This window comes from Schistocerca americana, chromosome 1, assembly GCF_021461395.2.
Source record: "Schistocerca americana isolate TAMUIC-IGC-003095 chromosome 1, iqSchAmer2.1, whole genome shotgun sequence".
NCBI lineage: Eukaryota > Metazoa > Arthropoda > Insecta > Orthoptera > Acrididae > Schistocerca > Schistocerca americana.
The window spans coordinates 1163986950-1164007207 of NC_060119.1; the positions used below are offsets into that span (position 1 = coordinate 1163986950).

Below are 20258 nucleotides of genomic sequence, written 5' to 3' on the forward strand. Positions count from 1 at the left end.
GGGCGGGCTGCTGGTTAGTGTGTTCACAGAGGCATGGCGTGGTGCAGGGCGTGGCCGCCGAACACGCCCACGTGCTCCACGGGCAAGGGCACGAGCACAGGCTGGTGGTGGTGGTGCAAGCCGCCTCCCAAGTGATTACCTGTGGGGTACGGCAGTCCGAATGACGGGTAGCCCGAATAACCTCGACCTGCCGCGTATGCGGCGTACGCGGCCGCGGAGAACCCTGCAACAGGAGAAAAGGTGCGTCGTTAGTGCTGGGCGGTGTGCGGGCTGCAGGCGTACGGGCAGAGCGCCTCCCAGTCCGCAGGCGGCGGGGGCGGCGGCGGTCCGGGTATCTGCAAGCTGCAAGCAAAAACACTGGCACATCCGTCAGCAGTTGTCTCATCGACTACAATAAAATAGCTGTAGAATGCTGAAACACTTGAGCCGGCGTCCTGTCGTACCACTCTCCTGAAAAATATCCGACGACTGAGCCCATTGTCTTTCAGGCATGTCAAGAAACAAAGGAATTACGACATGTAGCTGCTAGTGGGCGCTGATTTTCATCAATGGGAAGTGTTGAAAATTTGGGCCGCACCTGGATTCGAACCTGCAGCCACGGACAGTGCGGCTGGTCCCGGCGGAGGTTCGAGTCCTCCCTTGGGCATGGGTGTGTGTGTGTTTGTCCTTAGGATAATTTAACATAGACAAATGAAATGTATTGCGAGTACATAGAAAGAAGGATCCTTTATTGGATGATTATATGATTGCAGAACAAGCACTGGGATCAGTTACTTCTGTAAAATATCTGGGTGTATGCGTGCGGAACGATTTGAAGTGGAATGATCATATAAAATTAATTGTTGGTAAGACGGGTACCAGCTTGAGATTCATTGGGAGAGTCCTTAGAAAACATAGTCCATCAACAAAGGAGGTGGCTTACAAAACACTCGTTCGACCTACACTTGAGTATTGCTCATCAGTGTGGGATCCGTACCAGGTCGGGTTGACGGAGGAGACAGAGAAGATCCAAAGAAGAGCGGCGCGTTTCGTCACAGGGTTATTTGGTAAGCGTGATAGCTTTACGGAGATGTTTAGTAAACTCAAGTGGCAGACTCTGCAAGAGAGGCGCTCTGTATCGCGGTGTAGCTTGCTGTCCAGGTTTCGAGAGGGTGCCTATCTGGATGAGGTATCGAATACATTGCTTCCCCCTACTTATACCTTCCGAGGAGATCACGAATGTAAAATTAGAGAGATTCGAGCGCGCACGGAGGCTTTCCGACAGTCGTTCTTCCCGCGAACCATACGCGACTGGAAAAGGGAAGGGAGGTAATGACAGTGGCATGTAAAGTGCCCTCCGCCACACACCGTTGGGTGGCTTGCGGAGTACAAATGTAGATGTAGATGTAGGTTAAGTAGTGTGTAAGCTTAGGGACTGATGACCTTAGCAGTTAAGTCCCATAAGATTTCCCACACTTTTTTTTTATTCGAACCCGGGTCTCCTGCTTAGTAGGCAGATGTTCTGACCAATTTTTTTAAATCTCATTTTGTTCATTATTGTTCGTTGCATTTCCTTGGGGCGGACGTCCCATGACAGCAATTCAAGTTCATCGTTGGTCCGTTGATTCAGTTTTTTTATTGCAGAGGGCAGTGAACCCTCTGACCGAACACGCTGAGCTACCGTGTGGGCAACCACTCAGCCCTCCGGTCACAGTGATCATCGCAAATGCACGGACTACTCTACCACCCGCCCGCACGCTAGTGACGTGGTGTCCCTGCACATTATCCTCATTACTCGCAGCGTTTCGCGGATTCCGTAAGCGTTTACGAGTGGTCTGCATTTGCACTCGTCTTAATAGTGAACAAACGCCCCCACATAAATAATTAAGGCGAGAGTGGCCAATGATCCCTTCGGTGCAGATACACACCACTCTCGAAACTCTTACTGGAATCAAAGAAACGCCGCAAATAATGAGGATGAGGGGCAGAGGCAGTGCGTCAGTAGTGTGTGGATAAGTTGAGAATTTGGAGGTGCACAAGGGTAGTTCGTGCGTTTGCGACGACCACTGTGTCCGGATGGCTCAGTGGTTAGAGCATCCGTCTAGAGACGCGAGTTCGAATCCTGGTGCGGTACGAATTTTCAACTTTCCCCACTGAAGTAAATCATGCCTACTAGCAGCCACGTATCGTACTTGCTATGTGTTTCGAGTCCACTCATCTTCGCCAACTGCTGCGAGCGACAGTCATAGGAGTGTTGTCTGCCTGGACTATAACCAACATGAGTTGCAAGGTATAACAAAGTAATGTATACACTCTTTGACACTAAACTATCTTTAATTAAATCAGATAGTACTAATTCCGGTGGGTAATAATTCAGAAGACACTGAAAGCTTCAGTGTATTGCAGAAATGAAAATAAATTTGACATCATCGTTTCAATAAAGGAAATGGGTGCTAAAGTATTACTAGAAAACAGAGAATGTGGGCGGGGTTCGACGGTGACAGAGAGTTGCATTTGGAAAACCACCACCTTCACGGTTAACAGCAACAAGAATAGGAGACAAGTCTGAAGTAAACGGGACGTTGCATGATGTGGAGAAGGGACGTAGCGAAAGCAAGAAGCTCACAACACCCAACGAAAGTGATGATTCAAGACACAATGGAATTACAGATGTTACCTGTCGTATGAAATTATTGGCCTGGAGACTCCAGTTGGGGGTATTTCGGCCGCCTAGTATAAGTTCCTTTACCTGACGCCACTTCGGGGATTTGCGCGTCGATGATGATGAAATGACAATCAGACCAACATAATATTCACTCCATAAGTGGATAAAATCCGATCCGTAAGGGATACGAACCCAGGACCCCAGGATCTAGAAACGTTAGCCATTGGAGCACGAATTGCGGAGGACAATGATGAACACGATGGGGTGCAATCTTACTTTCAACTTCTTGTAGGATATCTGTCAGTCGCACATCCTCTTCGAGTTGGATAGGGCGAAGAGGTAATGCTCTGGAGCATGCAAATCGATCACCGCATTTAAGCCATTTACACTTTTGTCTCTGAGGTACTGTCCACAACACTGTGTCCGGCGCAAAACCACAGACACTGGTTGAGCTAAGAGAGCAAATTGAGGAAACCTCCCATGCTATTTCACAAGAAATAATAGAGCTGGTATGTCGCTCTGTTTCAAGTGATTGTCGACGATGCATTGCAATGGCCATTTTGAGCATAACCGCCTTACGTTATTCCTTAATGTAGACAATACCAAAAACTTTTCATTTCTATCTACTTTAATTACAGAGATATTCAGTTTAAAACGGTTTATATTCCCTTTATACAGCAAACTGAGGCGAGTGACGCTCGACAACATGTAAATATTTAAAAGACGTCACATTTACGAGGAAAAGTCCACCGGACAAAATGTCGGTCACTCCCTTAGAAGGAACACAGTAGTCACTTTGCAGTTCCGTGTCCGACAGTATACTGTAAGCTCAAAAATCATGACGTTCCTGGGAAAAGCTAAGTTTACCTCAAAAAATTCACACGAATTTAGCAAAACCTCTCTTATGAAACACGGTTCGCTTTATCTATGCTGGAGTTCTTGCAAACAGAAGATGTAGCCCAAAATGTAGGTTCTATCTTCCCAGATTTCTGAAAGGTGTTCGACACTGTACCATATCATCGACTGCTAATCACGATGTGATAATATGGAATATCGTCGCAAATTATGTGATTGGTTCAAGAAACAAGTGAATAATAGCGCCTAGTTTAATGTACCTGACAATGGATGTACTTCGGAAAGTAACAAAGTCTACATATAACAGAAGCGTAATGGGACTGCTAACGTTTTCAGTATACTTAAATGTTAATCAGACGAGATCATCAGCCCTGTAAGATCGTTCGCTAACGATGCTGTCGCGTACAGGAACACATCGTTGTTACACAATCATAACGCATTGCAGGTGGCTGTTTACGTCTGTCAGTACGCCAATGGAACAGGAAAGAAAACCGATGTTACTGGTACAATATACCGTCCGCCATGCACTGTACAGTGGATTGCGGGGTATGTATGTAGATGGTGATGGACATAGTGAACGACTGGTACCTGCCGGTCATGTGACTGCACAGCTGACGTAAGTCGTGGCAATGTCGTGGTGCTTATGTGCAAGTCGGCTACATGGAATCCGCACAGAAAGACAGGTCTGACGTGGAGCCTGTCAGAATGGCATGGAGGAGCTGACGTGCTAGGACGTGCCCATGAACACTCCGTGAACGAAGTTGCCCGATTAGTTGAAGTATCATCGAGGAATGTCCAGCGTTTCAACAAGGAAGGCTCTACCATTCGCAGTCATATAACACGGCTAAGAACAGTACTCGTAAGCAGATCCTAACAGGGGAGCAATATCACGCCTTTTAATTAAAAGTCAGTTTCAAACCCTCCAAGAATTGCTGCTGTCGGTGAATGTACACACATCGAAAAAAGTTTTGCATCACCCCGGTTCCCAGAACTCCTGAAGATAGACGTTGACTGTGGATATTGTATCACAGACACAGTCCCTTTGACTGTTCAGAGATGTCACTAAGGCCACAGATGTAAACAACCATGCGTGAGCAGCGCCTATTAGACGGAGGGAGTCCGGCAGCCTATCAGTTCCTGTAATTCCACCAGGAAGGAGGTACACGGCTCGTCCTATCTGTACTTCAACCATGTCTAGACGGTCAATACCGCGGTTCGGTCGCGTCCGCGTTGTTACACTGTGCCAGGAAGGGCTCTCAACAACGGAAGTGTCCAGGCGCCTCGGAGAGAACCAAAGCGATGTTGTTCGGACATGGAGGAGATACAGAGAGACAGGAACTGTCGATGACATGCCTTGCTCAGGCCGCCCAAGGGCTACTACTGCAGTGGATGGTCCGCAGCTCGTGGTCGTGCGGTAGCGTTCTCGCTTCCCACGCCCGGCTTCCCGGGTTCGATTCCCGGCGGGGTCAGGGATTTTCTCTGCCTCGTGATGACTGGGTGTTGTGTGATGTCCTTAGGTTAGTTCGGTTTAAGTAATTCTAAGTTCTAGGGGACTGATGACCATAGATGTTAAGTCCCATAGTGCTCAGAGCCATTTTGCAGTGGATGACCACTACCTACGTATTGTGGATCGGAGGAACCCTGACAGCAACGCCACCATGTTGAATAATGATTTTCGTGCAGCTACAAGACGTCGTGTTACGACTGAAACTGTGCGCAACAGGCTGCATGATGCGCAACTTCACTCCAGACATCCAGGGGGAGGTCCATCTTTGCAATCACGGCACCATACAGTGCAGTACAGATGGGCCCAACAACTTGCCGAATGGACCGCTCAGGATTGGCATCACGTTCTCTTCACCGATGAGTGTCGCATATACCTTCAACCAGACAATCATCAGAAACGTGTTTGGAGGCAACCCTGTTAGGCTGAACGCCTTAGACACACTGTCCAGCGAGTGCAGCAAGGTGGAGGTTCCCTGCTGTTGTGGGGTGGCATGATATGGGGCCGACGTACGTCGCTGATGGTCATGGAAGGCGCAGTACGTACGTGAATGCCATCCTCCGACCGATAGTACAACCATATTGGCGAGGCATTCGTCTTCATGGACGACAACTTGCGCCCCCATCGTGCACATCCTGTGAATGACTTTCTTCAGGATAACGACATCGCTCTAGTAGAGTGACCAGCATGTTCTCCAGTCATGAACCCTATCGAGGATGCCTGGGATAGATTGAAAAGGGCTGTTTATGGACGATGTGACCCACCAAACACTCTGAGGGATCTAGCCAAATCGTCCGTTGAGGAGTGGGACAATCTGGACCAACTGTGCCTTGATGAACTTGTGGATAGTATGCCACGACGAATACAGGCATGCATAAATGCAAGAGGACGTGCTACTGGGTATTAGAGGTACCGGTGTGTACAGCAATCCGGACCACCACCTCTGAAGGTCTCGCTGTATAGTGGTACAACTTGCAATGTCTGGTTTTCATGAGCAATAAAAAGGACGGAAATGATGTTTACGTTCCTCTCTATTCCAATTTTCTGTACAGGTTCCGGAACTCTCGGAACCGAGGTGATGCAAAACTTTCTTTGATGTTTGTATGTTCATCTCGACGAGCAGCAATTGCTAAGGGAACTGCATGCTATCGTATTTGGAGTCTTACACGTCGCACAAAGGCCATTGGACGTTGCAGTATATAAAGCTGCTCATCTTCAGTGAACCGCACTGTTCGATTGTTCTTTGGCTGCTGCAATCGGCATTTTTGTAATGATTTACAACATTCACTGTTGGTGACGGACCGCACATTACTACCACAGCAGCGCTGTCATTTGATCTCTTATCAATTCTTATGGCAAAAACACACAATGGCCGCTTATATTTTATTAATCAGAACATAGAATTATCTATGTTAACTACGTTGGATTGATAATTGTGTCTGAGGATCAGTGCGAGAGAAACGTGAACTAAATATTTTTATTTGTTCAACGAGCTGTTTATCTTGGGGCATACAAGGTTCTTTCAGCAATATTACAACGGCTACAAATCCTCTTGGGTCCGCACTTCGCATTCTGTAATAAGTATGCCCCCTTATGGATGAGATGACCAACTGAAGTTACCAAACAAATCAGCTGTCGTTGAGTAGTACTTGGAATACAACCACGAAATTAGGCACGGGAAAAACACGCTCAGGCACTGGTTTTAGTGGTGTGGGATAAAGTTATAAGAAGTGTTGATAAGCCTAAAAATGGGGTTGTATAGTGTGCAATGATAAAATCGTGATAAAAGTATTGGTGAATGGGGCCGTAATTTATTTCCTCGTAATTATTTTTAGCCATTAAGACATTCACAAGTAGTATACGCAAAATTAGAGCGGGTCACGTAAGCAACATCATTCCTGTGACTTAAAGGATATATGACGCTGCAGGTATCAGGTATGTTTGAATGTAAGACGACACATATATTACCCAGTGAGCCATCTGGTCGACAGTACAGGAGGAGGGAGGTGACTTTGGAGGAGGGGAGAGTGGGTGGGGGGTACGCGAAGGACTGGAGGAATGGTGCACTACGCTGATCACAGAAGTCTATAGCGAACGGTTTAATCTGGCATGTTATATCCAGGCCAGATAGCTACACGAAATCGCCAGGATCTCAAGGTCGCTTCAACATGGCCTTCAGACAGATGTAGTAGCTGTTACTCAATCGTTAGAATAACTTAATAGTCCAGAGGATGCATGATAGGGACACCACTCGCTGGCCAAATGCGATACACAACTAAATTATGGTCAGAAGACCGACGACACGAAGATAGTCAGCTTAATCGATCAACACACGATTAGATGGTAAGACATATTTATGCTTGAATTTCACGCAATTATGGAACATGGGACTCATACAGAAATTAACACTCCGAAAACACCTTGAGTCTGGTTAGAGTTCTGGCATCGAGGCACTACATCATTGCTTACAGCAGTTGACAAGATGACTAGTCAGTCAGTGAAATATTGTGTAGTCAACTTATCTGCAAATACATCATCTACAAATCATGCCGGAAAAACCTCACAGAATCACATACATGAAGCTGCTTGTATCAGATGATAACTGTTACAAATATCAATTTCTCTCGTCATTAAAGTAAGCCAGGTACAAACAACTGGCTAAATTAACTTTTAATTAAGCGTTTGAAACATTTAATTTGGAATTACAACATCCCTTTTGTAATATACAGTATTTGCTAAAACAAAAACAAGAAAAATTCATTCTGATAATCAGCTGAAATAAGTATATATCAGTTAAATCACTAAAGTCACATTTTGTTGCATTTAAGAACACAGTTGCAAATGACATTTTGATGAGTCATCAATGCTGATTTGATTAACTCGCTACAATCAAGAGGACATCATCTGAAAAGGGCTACAAATTCAATTTTGAAAAGCAGTGATGTTAATACGTATAAGAATTTTACTCACCATCTGGTAAAGCCCCCAGCGACCACATAAAATCTAGAAATCCAAAAAAGAAAATACATTAGACTGCTACACAAGGTAATTAAAACAGATCATTTCTGACTGTGTGAACTATCTACATGTCATACATTTTTTTGTGTAAAGTATTTCTGTCATCATGGAATTTTTAAGCATAAACAGATAAAAGTTTGAGGCTTTAATCGTGAAAAAAATTAAAATTTGGTAAAACCAAAAGGGGAATTTAATTTCTTGCAACGAAAAATAAACTGAATAAATGACGCCGGGGGAAATGAAATGTTAGCATCCATGAAATTTCATAACAGCTATATGATGTGTTTTTTATTTTATTTTCTGAGACTACACTACTTCTGCCGAGCTACTAGTGGCTACAGCTAGAGAATCTGAGATATTTCCATCTGGGGCACGCCTCTACACCCGAAGGCGTTCGGCGGCGTCTCGGTAGCCCACAGGCGTGCTCTGCGCTGGCGTCGGACTCAGGACTTGAGGATAGAGCGGGACTAAAGCTCTAAGGGGTACTACTCGCTACTACTGCGGATATGGAATGCTGTCAATGTTTAAACTATTCTACTGTTGGCTCTCTAATCTAGCAAGTGTGTGAAAGACAACAAAGTATGGATAAGATTTCAAAAAAACGTGATTTATTCTAATAATTTGTTTTACAAATCCCGAACTTCCTACTCTAAGTAACAAAGATCATTTGGTAATATTGAAATGGATTATTTAATATTACTGTTATTGAAGTGATTGCATTAACTTGCATTACTGAAGTAAGCTTCAAATTTTGCTGTTTCATTTAATCAAATTTTTTTGAACAGTTCAACTTTTTGATTGAAACAGTATAGTGCTTCATGCAGTAATTTCTATACAAAAAGATGGGGATCTTACCCATAATCTGATATAACAAATTTACCATTATATTACACAACAATGACATTAAAACCATACTCTGAACACAAAAGGATGAAAACAACACTTTGTTAGAATACTCTGCTCTACTCACTCAATACATGTGATATTAATGTTGCTCAGAAGAATATGTAATTACATCACACATTAAATTAGTAATAAAGCTAATATTCTAATAGTTACATTCGTATTTCAAACATTACTGTCTCCTTTGGCGCAGAACACAGGCAGACATCAGCAGAGGCACGTATACTCGGTTCAAATACAAGTGATCAAAATGCATTAATCATTAGTAAAAATAAATCAATTTACAAAATAAATAATATCTGTTTTCTGTTGACATATAAAAACTCTACTTCTCTATATCAATATTTTCAACTAGGAAGACTATAAAATTGAGTTTTACAATTTTCTGCTTGTATAACAATAGTGATCTCAGAAATGTTGGTCTCTTTCTCTCTAATGAACAAAATAAAACAAGACCCCTTCTAATTAGTAAACTCTATAGACTAACTCTTCTTTGGCTAAATTATAAAAAACCCTATATTAGGCTAATATCACTTTTTCTACAAAAGACACTTGGTATTAGTTCATAATGACTCAAGTAATTTTTATTAATAAAATATTATTCAAGAAACAAACAACACTCTAAGATAAGCGCTATAGAAGCTATTTAAAGCTACGTCGCGAACACTACACAAGGACTGAGTATTTTTATAAGAGACTTTACCAATGCGGGTACAGTTTCCTTCTGTTTTCGTTAGCCTTGGTTCGCGCCATGATACGACTTATTGTGCGAGCTTATGCAGGCAGGGAATCCCCTCGTCACCGGTAAGCTGATACGGACAAGGAGCTTCCCTGCCCATCGTTCGCCCAAATGTCATCTTACTTCCAGAACAACAACTAGCAGAGTAATAGGTATTATGAAATTTCATGAAAGGCTTACCATATCCCTACAACTCAAAGTCTGTAGGTTCAAAGTAAACCGAACCTCTCATTTACCTTTCTCTTATTACCACATTCGCTACAGATTCGTGGTGAAGATTGTGGTGTCAAGTGATTTCTATAATCAGCTGCACGTCTCTTTAGAGATTTATAAATTGTGTAGGGGTGCCAGTTATCTACTGTTCAACTATTACTGTTTCATAGGAAACGGTGAAAGAATTTGGAACTCTCACATATTATAACAACCACAATTTTCCCACATACTTTTATACATTATACAAACCAACATTCAACTACAAATCTCTATTAATAAATGAATGAGTATTTTTTCTGATACAAGATAACAACAATTAATACTGACGTACATCTAACTTCTAAGTAATGCTAGTATGAGAGTTATTTCATAATTAAAAATCTCTTTAGCCTAGTTCAAAACACCTATATACATAGTGACTCCCATTTTCATCTATCTGGAAAGGGAGATGTACTATTGTCATTAAAATTCAGCAGTGATATTCCATCAATTGTGAAATCATTGCGGGGATGAGGAACTCGAGGAAAATGCAAAAGTACATTCTCTTTTTACACAAGTGAGTCAGTAAGCAAATGGCACGTGATGTTTACTTTGGTGTTTTTTGAGTATTTTCAGAGGTTGGTTGTACTTCTGTACTTATATTCAGATTCAAGCACTTGCATGTGTTGTAGCAAGCGAATACGACGCCCTCTTTTTGGGGGGGGCTAGGTTCTCAGGCCGCTTGGAATATCACCGCAACGGGTAGCTGCCTTGAGAGGAGACTGCGTGATGGGAGGTCACTGTTTGGTAGGAGTAAACATGTGGTGCAGGGATGGGGAGCATGAGTTCAGGTCGGGGGTGGAGGGGAAAGGGAAGAGGTAAGTTGTGGGGCAAGGCGGGAGCGGTGCAGGCCAGCAGGCTCAACAATTCGTCTCGTTAACATATTTTAACACTTCTGGTAACTACGACCTACCATTTCAAAAATATAAATGCCTACTAACTGCTACACTAAACTCAAGGAAACTCTTCCAAAAGTTAAAAATTTTGCATTCGTTTCGATGTAGCAAAAACTCATTGTCACGTGTCACTAAATATACTCGCTGAGACAGCTACGCTACATTTCCTGCCGAGTTATATTTCTTTCCCTGATCTGTATTTTGTCTTCTGCTCAGTTCTTTTTTTTCCCCTTAAAGTTCGCTACGCTAAGCTGACTAGACTACAACGTTTTAATTAAGTACTTGCTCCTCTCCCTCGCTGTATGTGTGTCTCTCTCTCTCTCTCTACATATATATCAACTAAGGCCAGTCCCGTCACCACAAGTTCACGGAGCGTTGCCTTACATCGGCCGCAACAAATATAAAAATTTATCACAGCACGAAGTTGGACGCAATAATAACTTCTCATATAAACTTTTGCTCTGCTACACAACAACTACGCCGCTACGAAAAAAGTACAAGATTGTCTCTCAGAAAAGCGAGGCCACTTTGCAGGCACAATATCTCGGAGGAACTTGCCGAACTCGACAAAGACACCCTCTTTCCCAACACGAACTAGACACGGACAACTCCGCGTAGAACCCCGCGTGTCGCGCGCTTTGCTTCGTTCTCCGACCAGAAGCTCCGCAACGGTCGGGGACTGTCCACGGAACTATATACTCTGTAACAGTACGAAAACTAAGACTCTTTGAACTCATTACACGTATATGTCTATATATCTTTGCTACGCTTGCGAGTCACCCGAGGCCGGCAAGCGCCGAGCAAGCTCATGATATGTGTGTACGTGTGAGCTACTGCTAAGACAACAAACTATGATCGCTACTGACTAAGGCTACTGATATGTTTCGAACATCTCCGCCACTAAAGTGGCCTAGTAATCAAGTAAAACTCTGGTCGACGTAAGGCACGCAGCGAACTTGTCGGGCATGGCTCTCTACCAATCTGTCTGGTATCTACGTCGTAAGTCACTTTAACGAGGCCTCTTGTTTCAGAGTTTGATCACAGCAGTTGATTCCCTGAATTATTTATTTCATTTGGTTTTTTTTTTTTACGAAGAGAGGAGTGAATGCGCCAAGAAACGAACTAGGCTGCGATTAGCATTTTTCGTCTGACGAACTACATCTGTTTCAACTGCAGGACCTCTGGATATCTACTGGTACGTGGAGGAACCGACGGCAGACTCAGTCTACGTATCTCAAATTATTGTACGGAATCAGGTTCACACTCCCAGATTCACATCGGGAGGTAAAGTACCAGTTCATTCAGGAACACTGCTGTTCGAGGAGATAAGTGTAATTGACATCGAGACGCGCCCCATAATTCGTTCGGCAGGCTTTAGTTTCGAAGCGCTTCACCATCCAAACAAGTTTTAACCGACAAGAAACTAATACACATCTACATCAATGGGATCTCAAAAGGAAACAATAATAATATCTGGGAACTAATACATACTTTCCTATTCGATCTGATGGTTTTCCTTAGCAACACTGATTTCCTCTGACGAATGGCTTCAGAACAATTTTAATGTCAAAGCGGTACGATGAGGAAGAATACTGAAATAATTGTCAGACATCTAAAACTGATCAAGCGATGTCGTTAAAACACGTTAGCGAATTGTATACAGGGGGGAAATTAGAAACACGTGGGAAATGTTGCATCTCACGAAATTCCCAGAGTATGGAATGGCAACGGAAGCTTCTCTGTTTAGTATCGCAAAGAAATACTACGCGCCCTTTTTTGGGAATGTCCTGAGCGAGCTATCGATAGAATACTGATTCAATAATCTGGAAATGAAAACAGTTCGTGATGGTAAAACACGTGTAACGAGAAGAAAATTTCTGAAAAGCAGCGTTGTAAAATTTTAACTGCGACAGTGCATATTTCATATGGTATCGGGTGCAAAATAAAAAAAAATGTAAAAAATAGGAACTTTTATTGAGTATTCGGCAGTGGGAAGTTATTTATGTATTCTCGGGGGTGTAACGATTTTTTTTAACACCTACGTTCACTACAGAATGTCAAAAGTGTATCAGAGAGCCAGGAGACATTCGCTAGAATGTGACATTTCCAAAAGGAGTTTGGTGAAATACCTGGTCGTGTGGACTACCAACCTACACATGTAAAACACGCCCTACACAAGGTAATCGGTCTACAACCACGTTTTCCCTCAGTAAAATATTACGACTAACGTGAGGTAGGTGATACTATAGAGTGGTCCATAATATTTGTTCCTACTTCGAAATTCAAGCTGATGACCTTTCCTCCTTTTAGGGCTCGGCATACAGGCGTGCCTGAGCAATTAAAGATACCTTTTAGTAACTGAGCTACACAATGAAAAAGAACGACTTGATACGAACTCAAGAGTTGGAAGAAATGCGACAAGGAACACGGAATCACTCTGATACTCAGTTCGATGGTGGAAAACATATAGTTTAAAAGATTGCAAATACCTTTCCCACGTAATAGGGAAAAAGCTATTCGAAACCATGTAAAATTTCCATGTTTCAAATGTACCTGATGAGAAGACCTCCATCGGGGATAGAACTTGCATAAACTGTTACCAGTTTTCGCTAAACAGTTGATGCATCAAATGAGTCATTGCAGAGGCTTGTCTCGAACAATGCAGCTATTGTCACTGAAGAAGAAATTTGTGGATATCCTCCACTGTCACAAAAAAAAAAAACTGTTCCGCAACTTCTGATGTCGAACCACTCCTTAGCATTACTTTCACTCTATATTGGCCAGTTCAGTTTCTATAAATAATTTAGGGGTATTTTGTCATCGGTACACAGCGTGGGTCACAGAGACGTAACTCTCGTAGTATTTCGGAAAGAGTTCGAAGTACGAAAGTGATGTTTCAATAAATGATGATAACTAAAGGGACAAATATTTTGTTACCCGTTAAAACTTATTAAATTACTAAGGTATAGCATCAAGTATCCGCCATTCAACAGGTTGTGAAACGAGATAGACTACGTGTCACTATTTACAGTAAAACTTTTGGCGAAATAGCAGAACAAAAGTAGCTGACCACAAAGCACGTATCTAGTCCTGTGTCAACAGCCGCGGAACTCACTTTGAGCACAGCCTCTAGTTTTTCCATCCCCGAACACGTCCACTGTAAATACTGATATGTGTAGTAACACTTATGCTCTTATGGCCACGACAGTTTGACTGTTATCAAGAAGTAAATCGTTGTACTGGAAAAAAATCTATAGTTACTGCTTTATCACATTTGATAACATTGCTTCGAGGAGTAACTTTAGAAGAGTATCTGCCACGTTTCGTATTTTAGTGGTAAACAGTCGGTGACGGATATCATTTAGTAGTAACTGAGGTTCCGCTCACTAGATCCATACACGGACTTGAAATTTGCCTGGTGATTGATGTCACACTACCGAAACGCTTAACATCAGTAAAATTATAATTACCGCACTCTAGAGTGATACCTTTTATCGATATTTTTCTTACTAGATGTTAACGGAGTTACGACTTAGGTGACACGTGCTGTACATATCGACAAATTTGTGACGACGTCCGCAATTCTACAGAATAGTCGCGGGATTTTAAGGCCCTGTTGTGACGTCAAAACTGAGTTAAAGGGATTTCGAAGTTCACATTTAGAAAACTATAATGCTGGCAAAGGCACGCTTGTCGCAATGGGCAGTGAATCGAGATGGAACTGAGGATGGTAAGTGAGAAAACAGAGGATGGAAATAGAGAAGCGAGAGGTGGAGGGCGGAGGCTAGGCAGCACAGTCGCAGTAGGGGGCTGGGGGCGGGAGTGGTGGGGGCGGGACTAGTGGGGGCCGGGCGCGGAGGGGAACAGCGGTCAGAGACCGACGGCGGTGGCCGACTGCGCGTGGTACAGCGCCGCCACGTCGAAGCCCTGCACGGCGAGCAGGTCGCTCATGGAGTAGGACAGCGGCGCGGGGTGCGGCGCGTGTCTGAGCGCGGCGGCGGCCAGCGCGCGCCGGCACGACGCCGCCTGCATCGCCTGCACCGCCCCCGCGACGTCGTACAGCGGCGCCGAGGCCGCGTACGGGGGCAGCGGGACGGCCGCGGCCGCGCCGTGGGGCAGCGCCACCACGGGCCCGGCGGCGGCGGCGGCGGCGGCGGCCGCGGCGGCGGCGGCGGCCGCCGCGGAGGCGGGGGACCCGCCGCCCGCGCCGGCGCCCGCCCCCGCGCCCGCGCCCTGCGGCGGCGGCTGCGGCTGCGGGGGCAGCGGGTACGGCTGGTAGCGGTACGAGGAGGCGGACGCCGCGGCCGCCGCCGCCGCCGCCGCCGCCGCCGACACGCCCGCCGCCGCCGCCGCCACCGCTGGGTGGTTCAGCATCACCAACTCACCGTAAGCGCCCCGGCCAGCGGCGCGCGTCTTCGCGAGGTTCGCCGGCAGCATCACCTCCTTCGGCTGCGCCTTCTTGCACTCCACCTGAAACAGACGTCGAGGGCTCAACGGTGTTCCGCACCATCTCCAAATTTGAGTTCCTGTGGCGAGAGAAGAGTCTTAAGGGGCGCAGGACGTCAAACGGGCCGACTTGGAGCAGGAGAGGGACCACAGGACATTCTAATGTCCAATGTCTATACTTTTACAAATAAATTCATAAAACTTTGTCAGTATAACTAGGAAGGATTCAGGATTCACACTAAAAGCAGCGGAAGTTCAAAAACAAAACAAATTTTGGTACATGTGAAATTTAATCATTTTTTCACTTACTACTGGCTGCATTTGTTGTTATAGGTACACTTTTCATGACAAGTAAGAGAGACTGTCGATGAATTTTGCGCAGCATACAAACCATACTTACATGTGTATGAAACTCTAGAATCTTTTTAATTTATGAAAAAATTAATGAGCTGTTCCGTTTTAAACTTTATGTTTAGAAAAAAATCAAATTTTGTAGTTAGCTATCTCAATTTTAACCACAGTTTTTAATGTTGTTGTTGTTGTTGTGGTCTTCAGTCCTGAGACTGGTTTGATGCAGCTCTCCATGCTACTCGATCCTGTGCAAGCTTTTTCATCTCCCAGTACTTACTGCAACCTACATCCTTCTGAATCTGCTTAGTGTATTCATCTCTTGGTCTCCCTCTACGATTTTTACCCTCCACGCTGCCCTCCAATGCTAAATTTCTGATCCCTTCATGCCTCAGAACATGTCCTACCAACCGGTCCCTTCTTCTTGTCAAGTTCTGCCACAAACTCCTCTTCTTCCCAATTCTATTCAATACCTTCTCATTAGTTATGTGATCTGCCCATTTAATCTTCAGCATTCTTCTGTAGCACCACATTTCGAAAGCTTCTATTCTCTTCTTGTCCAAACTATTTATCGTCCATGTTTCACTTATATACATGGCTACACTCCATACAAATACTTTCAGAAACAACTTCCTGACACTTAAATCTATAGTCGATGTTAACAAATTTCTCTTCTTCAGAAACGCCTTCCTTGCCATTGCCAGTCTACATTTTATATCCTCTCTACTTCGACCATCATCAGTATTTTGCTCCCCAAATAGCAAAACTCCTTTACCACTTTAAGTGTCTCATTTCCTAATCTAATTCCCTCAGCAACACCCGACTTAATTCGAGTACATTCCATTATCCTCGGTTTGCTTTTGTTGATGTTGATCTTATATCCTCCTTTCAAAACACTGTCTATTCCGTTCAACTGCTCTTCCAAGTCCTTTGCTGTCTCTGTCAGAGACAGTTTTTAATAGATTTGGAAAATTCTACAGTTTCATACACCCGTAAGTATGGTTTGTATGCTGTGGAAAATTCATCAAAGAATCTCTTTTACTTGTGAAGAAAAACGTACCTATAGCAACAAATGCAGCCAATAGTAGGCGGAAAAAATGATGAAATTTCACATGTAAAAAAAATTATTTTGTTGTGTTTTTGAACTTCCACTGCTATGAGTGTGAATCCTGGATCCTTCCTGGACATGCTGACAAAGGTTTATGAATTTATTTGTAAAAGTGTAGACAGTGGAAATTAAAATGTTCTGTGGTGCCTCTCCTGCCCCAAGTCTGCCCGTTTGATGTCCTACCCCCCATAACATTCAGAGTGGGGTTCGAGAGACCAGTCAAATATACAGTTTTCCTAAATCCATCCTTTTGACTGGAGGTCTTGGGGACCACAGCCATTGACTAGTGTAGAAAAAGTAAACGCCTACAGCCGTTCTTACGAACTTACGAAGACTATTCCGAAAGTAAGGTCTGATCGATCGCGAAAAAAACACTGTGAAATTCAAAAATTTTTTACACTACCGGCCATTAAAATTGCTACACCAAGAAGAAAGGCAGATGATTAACCACTATTTATTGGACAAATATATTATATTAGAACTGAAATGTGATTACATTTTCACGCAATTTGGGTGCATAGATCCTGACAAATCAGTACCCAGAACAACCAACACTGGCCGTAATGACGGCCTGGTCATTGAGTCAAACAGAGCTTGGATGGCGTGTACAGGTACAGCTGCCCACGCATCTTCAACATGGTACCACACCAAGAGTAGTGACTGGCGTATTATGACGAGCCAGTTGCTCGGCCACCATTGATCAGACGTTTTCAATTGGTGAGAGATCTGGAGAATGTGCTGGCCAGGGCAGCAGTCGAACATGTTCTGTATGCAGAAAAGCCCGTACAGGACCTGCAACGTGCGGTCGTGCATTATCGTGCTGAAATGTAGGGTTTCGCAGGGATCGAATGAAGGGTAAAGCCACGGCTCGTAACACATCTGAAATGTAACGTCCACTGTTCAAAGTGCCGTCAATGCGAACGAGAGGTGACCGAGACGTGTAACCAATGGCACCCCATACCATCACGCCCGGTGATACGCTAGTGTGGCGATGACGAATACACACTTCCAATGTGCTTTCACCGCGATGTCGCCAAACACGGATGCGACCATCAAGATGCTGTAAACAGAATCTGGATTCATCCGAAAAAATGACTTTTTGCCATTCGTGCACCCAGGTTCGTCACTGAGTACACCATCGCAGGCGCTCCTGTCTGTGATGCAGCGTCACGGGTAACCGCAGCCATGGTCTCCGAGCTGATAGTCCATGCTGCTGCAAACGTCATCCAACGTTCGTGCAGATGGTTGTTGTCTTGCAAACGCTCCCATCTGTTGACGCAGGGATCGAGACGTGGCCGCACGATCCGTTATACCGCTACACCGTTAAGATGCCTGTCATCTCGACTGCTAGTGATACGGGGCCGTTGGGATCCAGCACGGCGTTTCATGCCTCGGGCATGGATGTGTGTGATGTCCTTAGGTTAGTTAGGTTCAAGTAGTTCTAAGTTCTAGAGGACTGGTGACCTCGGAATTTAAGTCCCATAGTGCTCAGTCATTTTTTTTTTTTTTTTGTTTCGTCGCTAAAGATGACTGATGAGAGAAATCCCATAGTTGTGATGGTCTGGTACAAAAACCATTGACAAAATCCTTCCCGTAGAAGGAAATCCGCTGGTGATAATCCTTGCACTAGTTGCGGGTGATACGGATAGCTGTGGTTGTCACACAGGCTACACATAATCGTACTTTGGCTAACACCATGTTGGAGGGCTAGTCGACCATGTTGGAGGGCTACGCGCCTGGAGTTTGTACTAGGATTCATGTCAGTTTCCTGTAGAAACCGGTTCTCAAAATCTGGTGTAAGCACAGTCCACCGCCTCTCTAAATGGTTCAAATGGCCCTGAGCACTAGGGGACTTAACTTCTAAGGTCATCAGTCCCCTAGAACTTAGAACTACTTAAACCTAACTGACCTAAGGACATCACACACATCCATGCCCGAGGCAGGATTCGAACCTGCGACCGTAGCGGTCCTGCAGTTCCAGACTGTAGCGCCTAGAACCGCACGGCCACCAAGGCCGGCGCACCGCCTCTCTGCATGATCGTCTGTCTGAAAGTATCCGTGGCCACACAAACGCCCAAAACTGGCTTCAAATGTTGTGTGATGTGTTTGGGGTCTGTGAGGGTGCTTGTTTTGATATAGCCGTGCTGCCTCTCGACCGTTTCCATCTGCTTAGCCGTTCACAAACACCATCTCGGCTTGATTCCGACATGAATACCGGACCATTCTGCTGCTTACAGTAAGTTTTACCAGTCATACATCCTGCAACAAACAAGGAACCTTAGGCACGTGGTCAGAGGAACTTTCATTCATCAGAGCCATCTACTGTGGCAACGAAGCATTTCCGGACAGAAGTTCAGAGGACCATTTTTCCTCCGTTTCCAGTCAGTATTTCGTCCCTGCACTATTAATGTCGATTCTGTATGCAGAGTGATACCGTGACTACGTTACAAACAATCTAGGATGTATCAATTTGAGGTAAGGGTCGTCGCACCGGAAACGGACGAGTCGAAAGTTATAAGCGAAAACCGTTCTGATACCTCTGAAACCGTTCTGAAACCTCTGACAATGGAATACAAGTACTGGTTCTGTTGTCACTACGACAGTAGCGTAGGCAACTTTCAGAGGTGGTATTGTGAACCAAAACAAGGAAAAAATGTTCAGTAAACATGGGCTCCAAAGTACATACTTGAGGAGCTACGACCACTTGTTCATCTTCGCTACTGTGGAACACATCTCCGTTATTGAACACTTGCTGATAGCTCTGAAGGTATGCAATTTAGAGCCCCTGTTTACTAGACTCACTACCACCTCTTAAAGTTGCCTAACCTACAGTCTTAGCAACAACAGTATCAATTCCAGTGTCAGAAGTATCAGAACTGTTTTCGCTTATAACTTTCGACTCGTTCGTTTCCGGTAGTTCGTTTCCGCTACATCCCCTCAAAAAATTTATACCATCATCACGTAATCACCGTGTGTATACCTAACTGTACAGGCATCGGCGCCTATAACTTTGACGCTCTCTAGCGTCGTTGGATGATGGTTCCGGACATGGGTTCCTACTTAAAACTGAATATAATAAGTCCCCTCTACACCCTCTCAAAGTGCGTTAACGCGAATTGTGGAACACCTGCATAAACAACGTCAGTACGAAGATATACCCGGCTGGTCCCGGCAGAGGTTCGAGTCCTCCCTCGAGCATGGGTGTGCCTGTTTGTCCTTAGAATAATTTAAGTTAAGTAGGGTGTAAGCTTAGGGACTGATGACCTTAGCAGATTTCACACACATTTGAACATTTGAAAGATGTACCCTAAAGGCACTGACGGGGAAGGTGATCATATGATTCATTTACGTGGCCTGCAATTTGCGAATTAGTCGCAGATAAAGGATTAAAATGCGTAGAAAACTGGGAGCGAGTATTCCTTCATCTTCTGATCCATTTTTACGGTTTTCGGCATCAGCTATCATCAGAACCCTATTCAGATAAAAACCAGAGGATTACATAGTTAAATGATTGATTTGCAACGAACATAGGATTCAGATGATGG

At 44.4% G+C, this 20258-nt stretch overlaps 1 protein-coding gene across 1 annotated transcript in view; it reads right to left on the bottom strand.

The window, feature by feature from the left end:
- The window catches only part of LOC124619568 (RNA-binding protein Musashi homolog Rbp6), a 1335315-nt gene that overhangs the window by 80381 nt on the left and 1234676 nt on the right, over positions 1-20258 (bottom strand). The window contains exons 7-9 of the mRNA XM_047146061.1: positions 15197-15281; positions 7974-8006; positions 140-223 (exon numbers count right to left, since the gene is read on the bottom strand). Coding sequence (XP_047002017.1) covers positions 140-223; positions 7974-8006; positions 15197-15281 — 202 coding nt within the window. The remainder of the gene's footprint in view (positions 1-139; positions 224-7973; positions 8007-15196; positions 15282-20258) is intronic.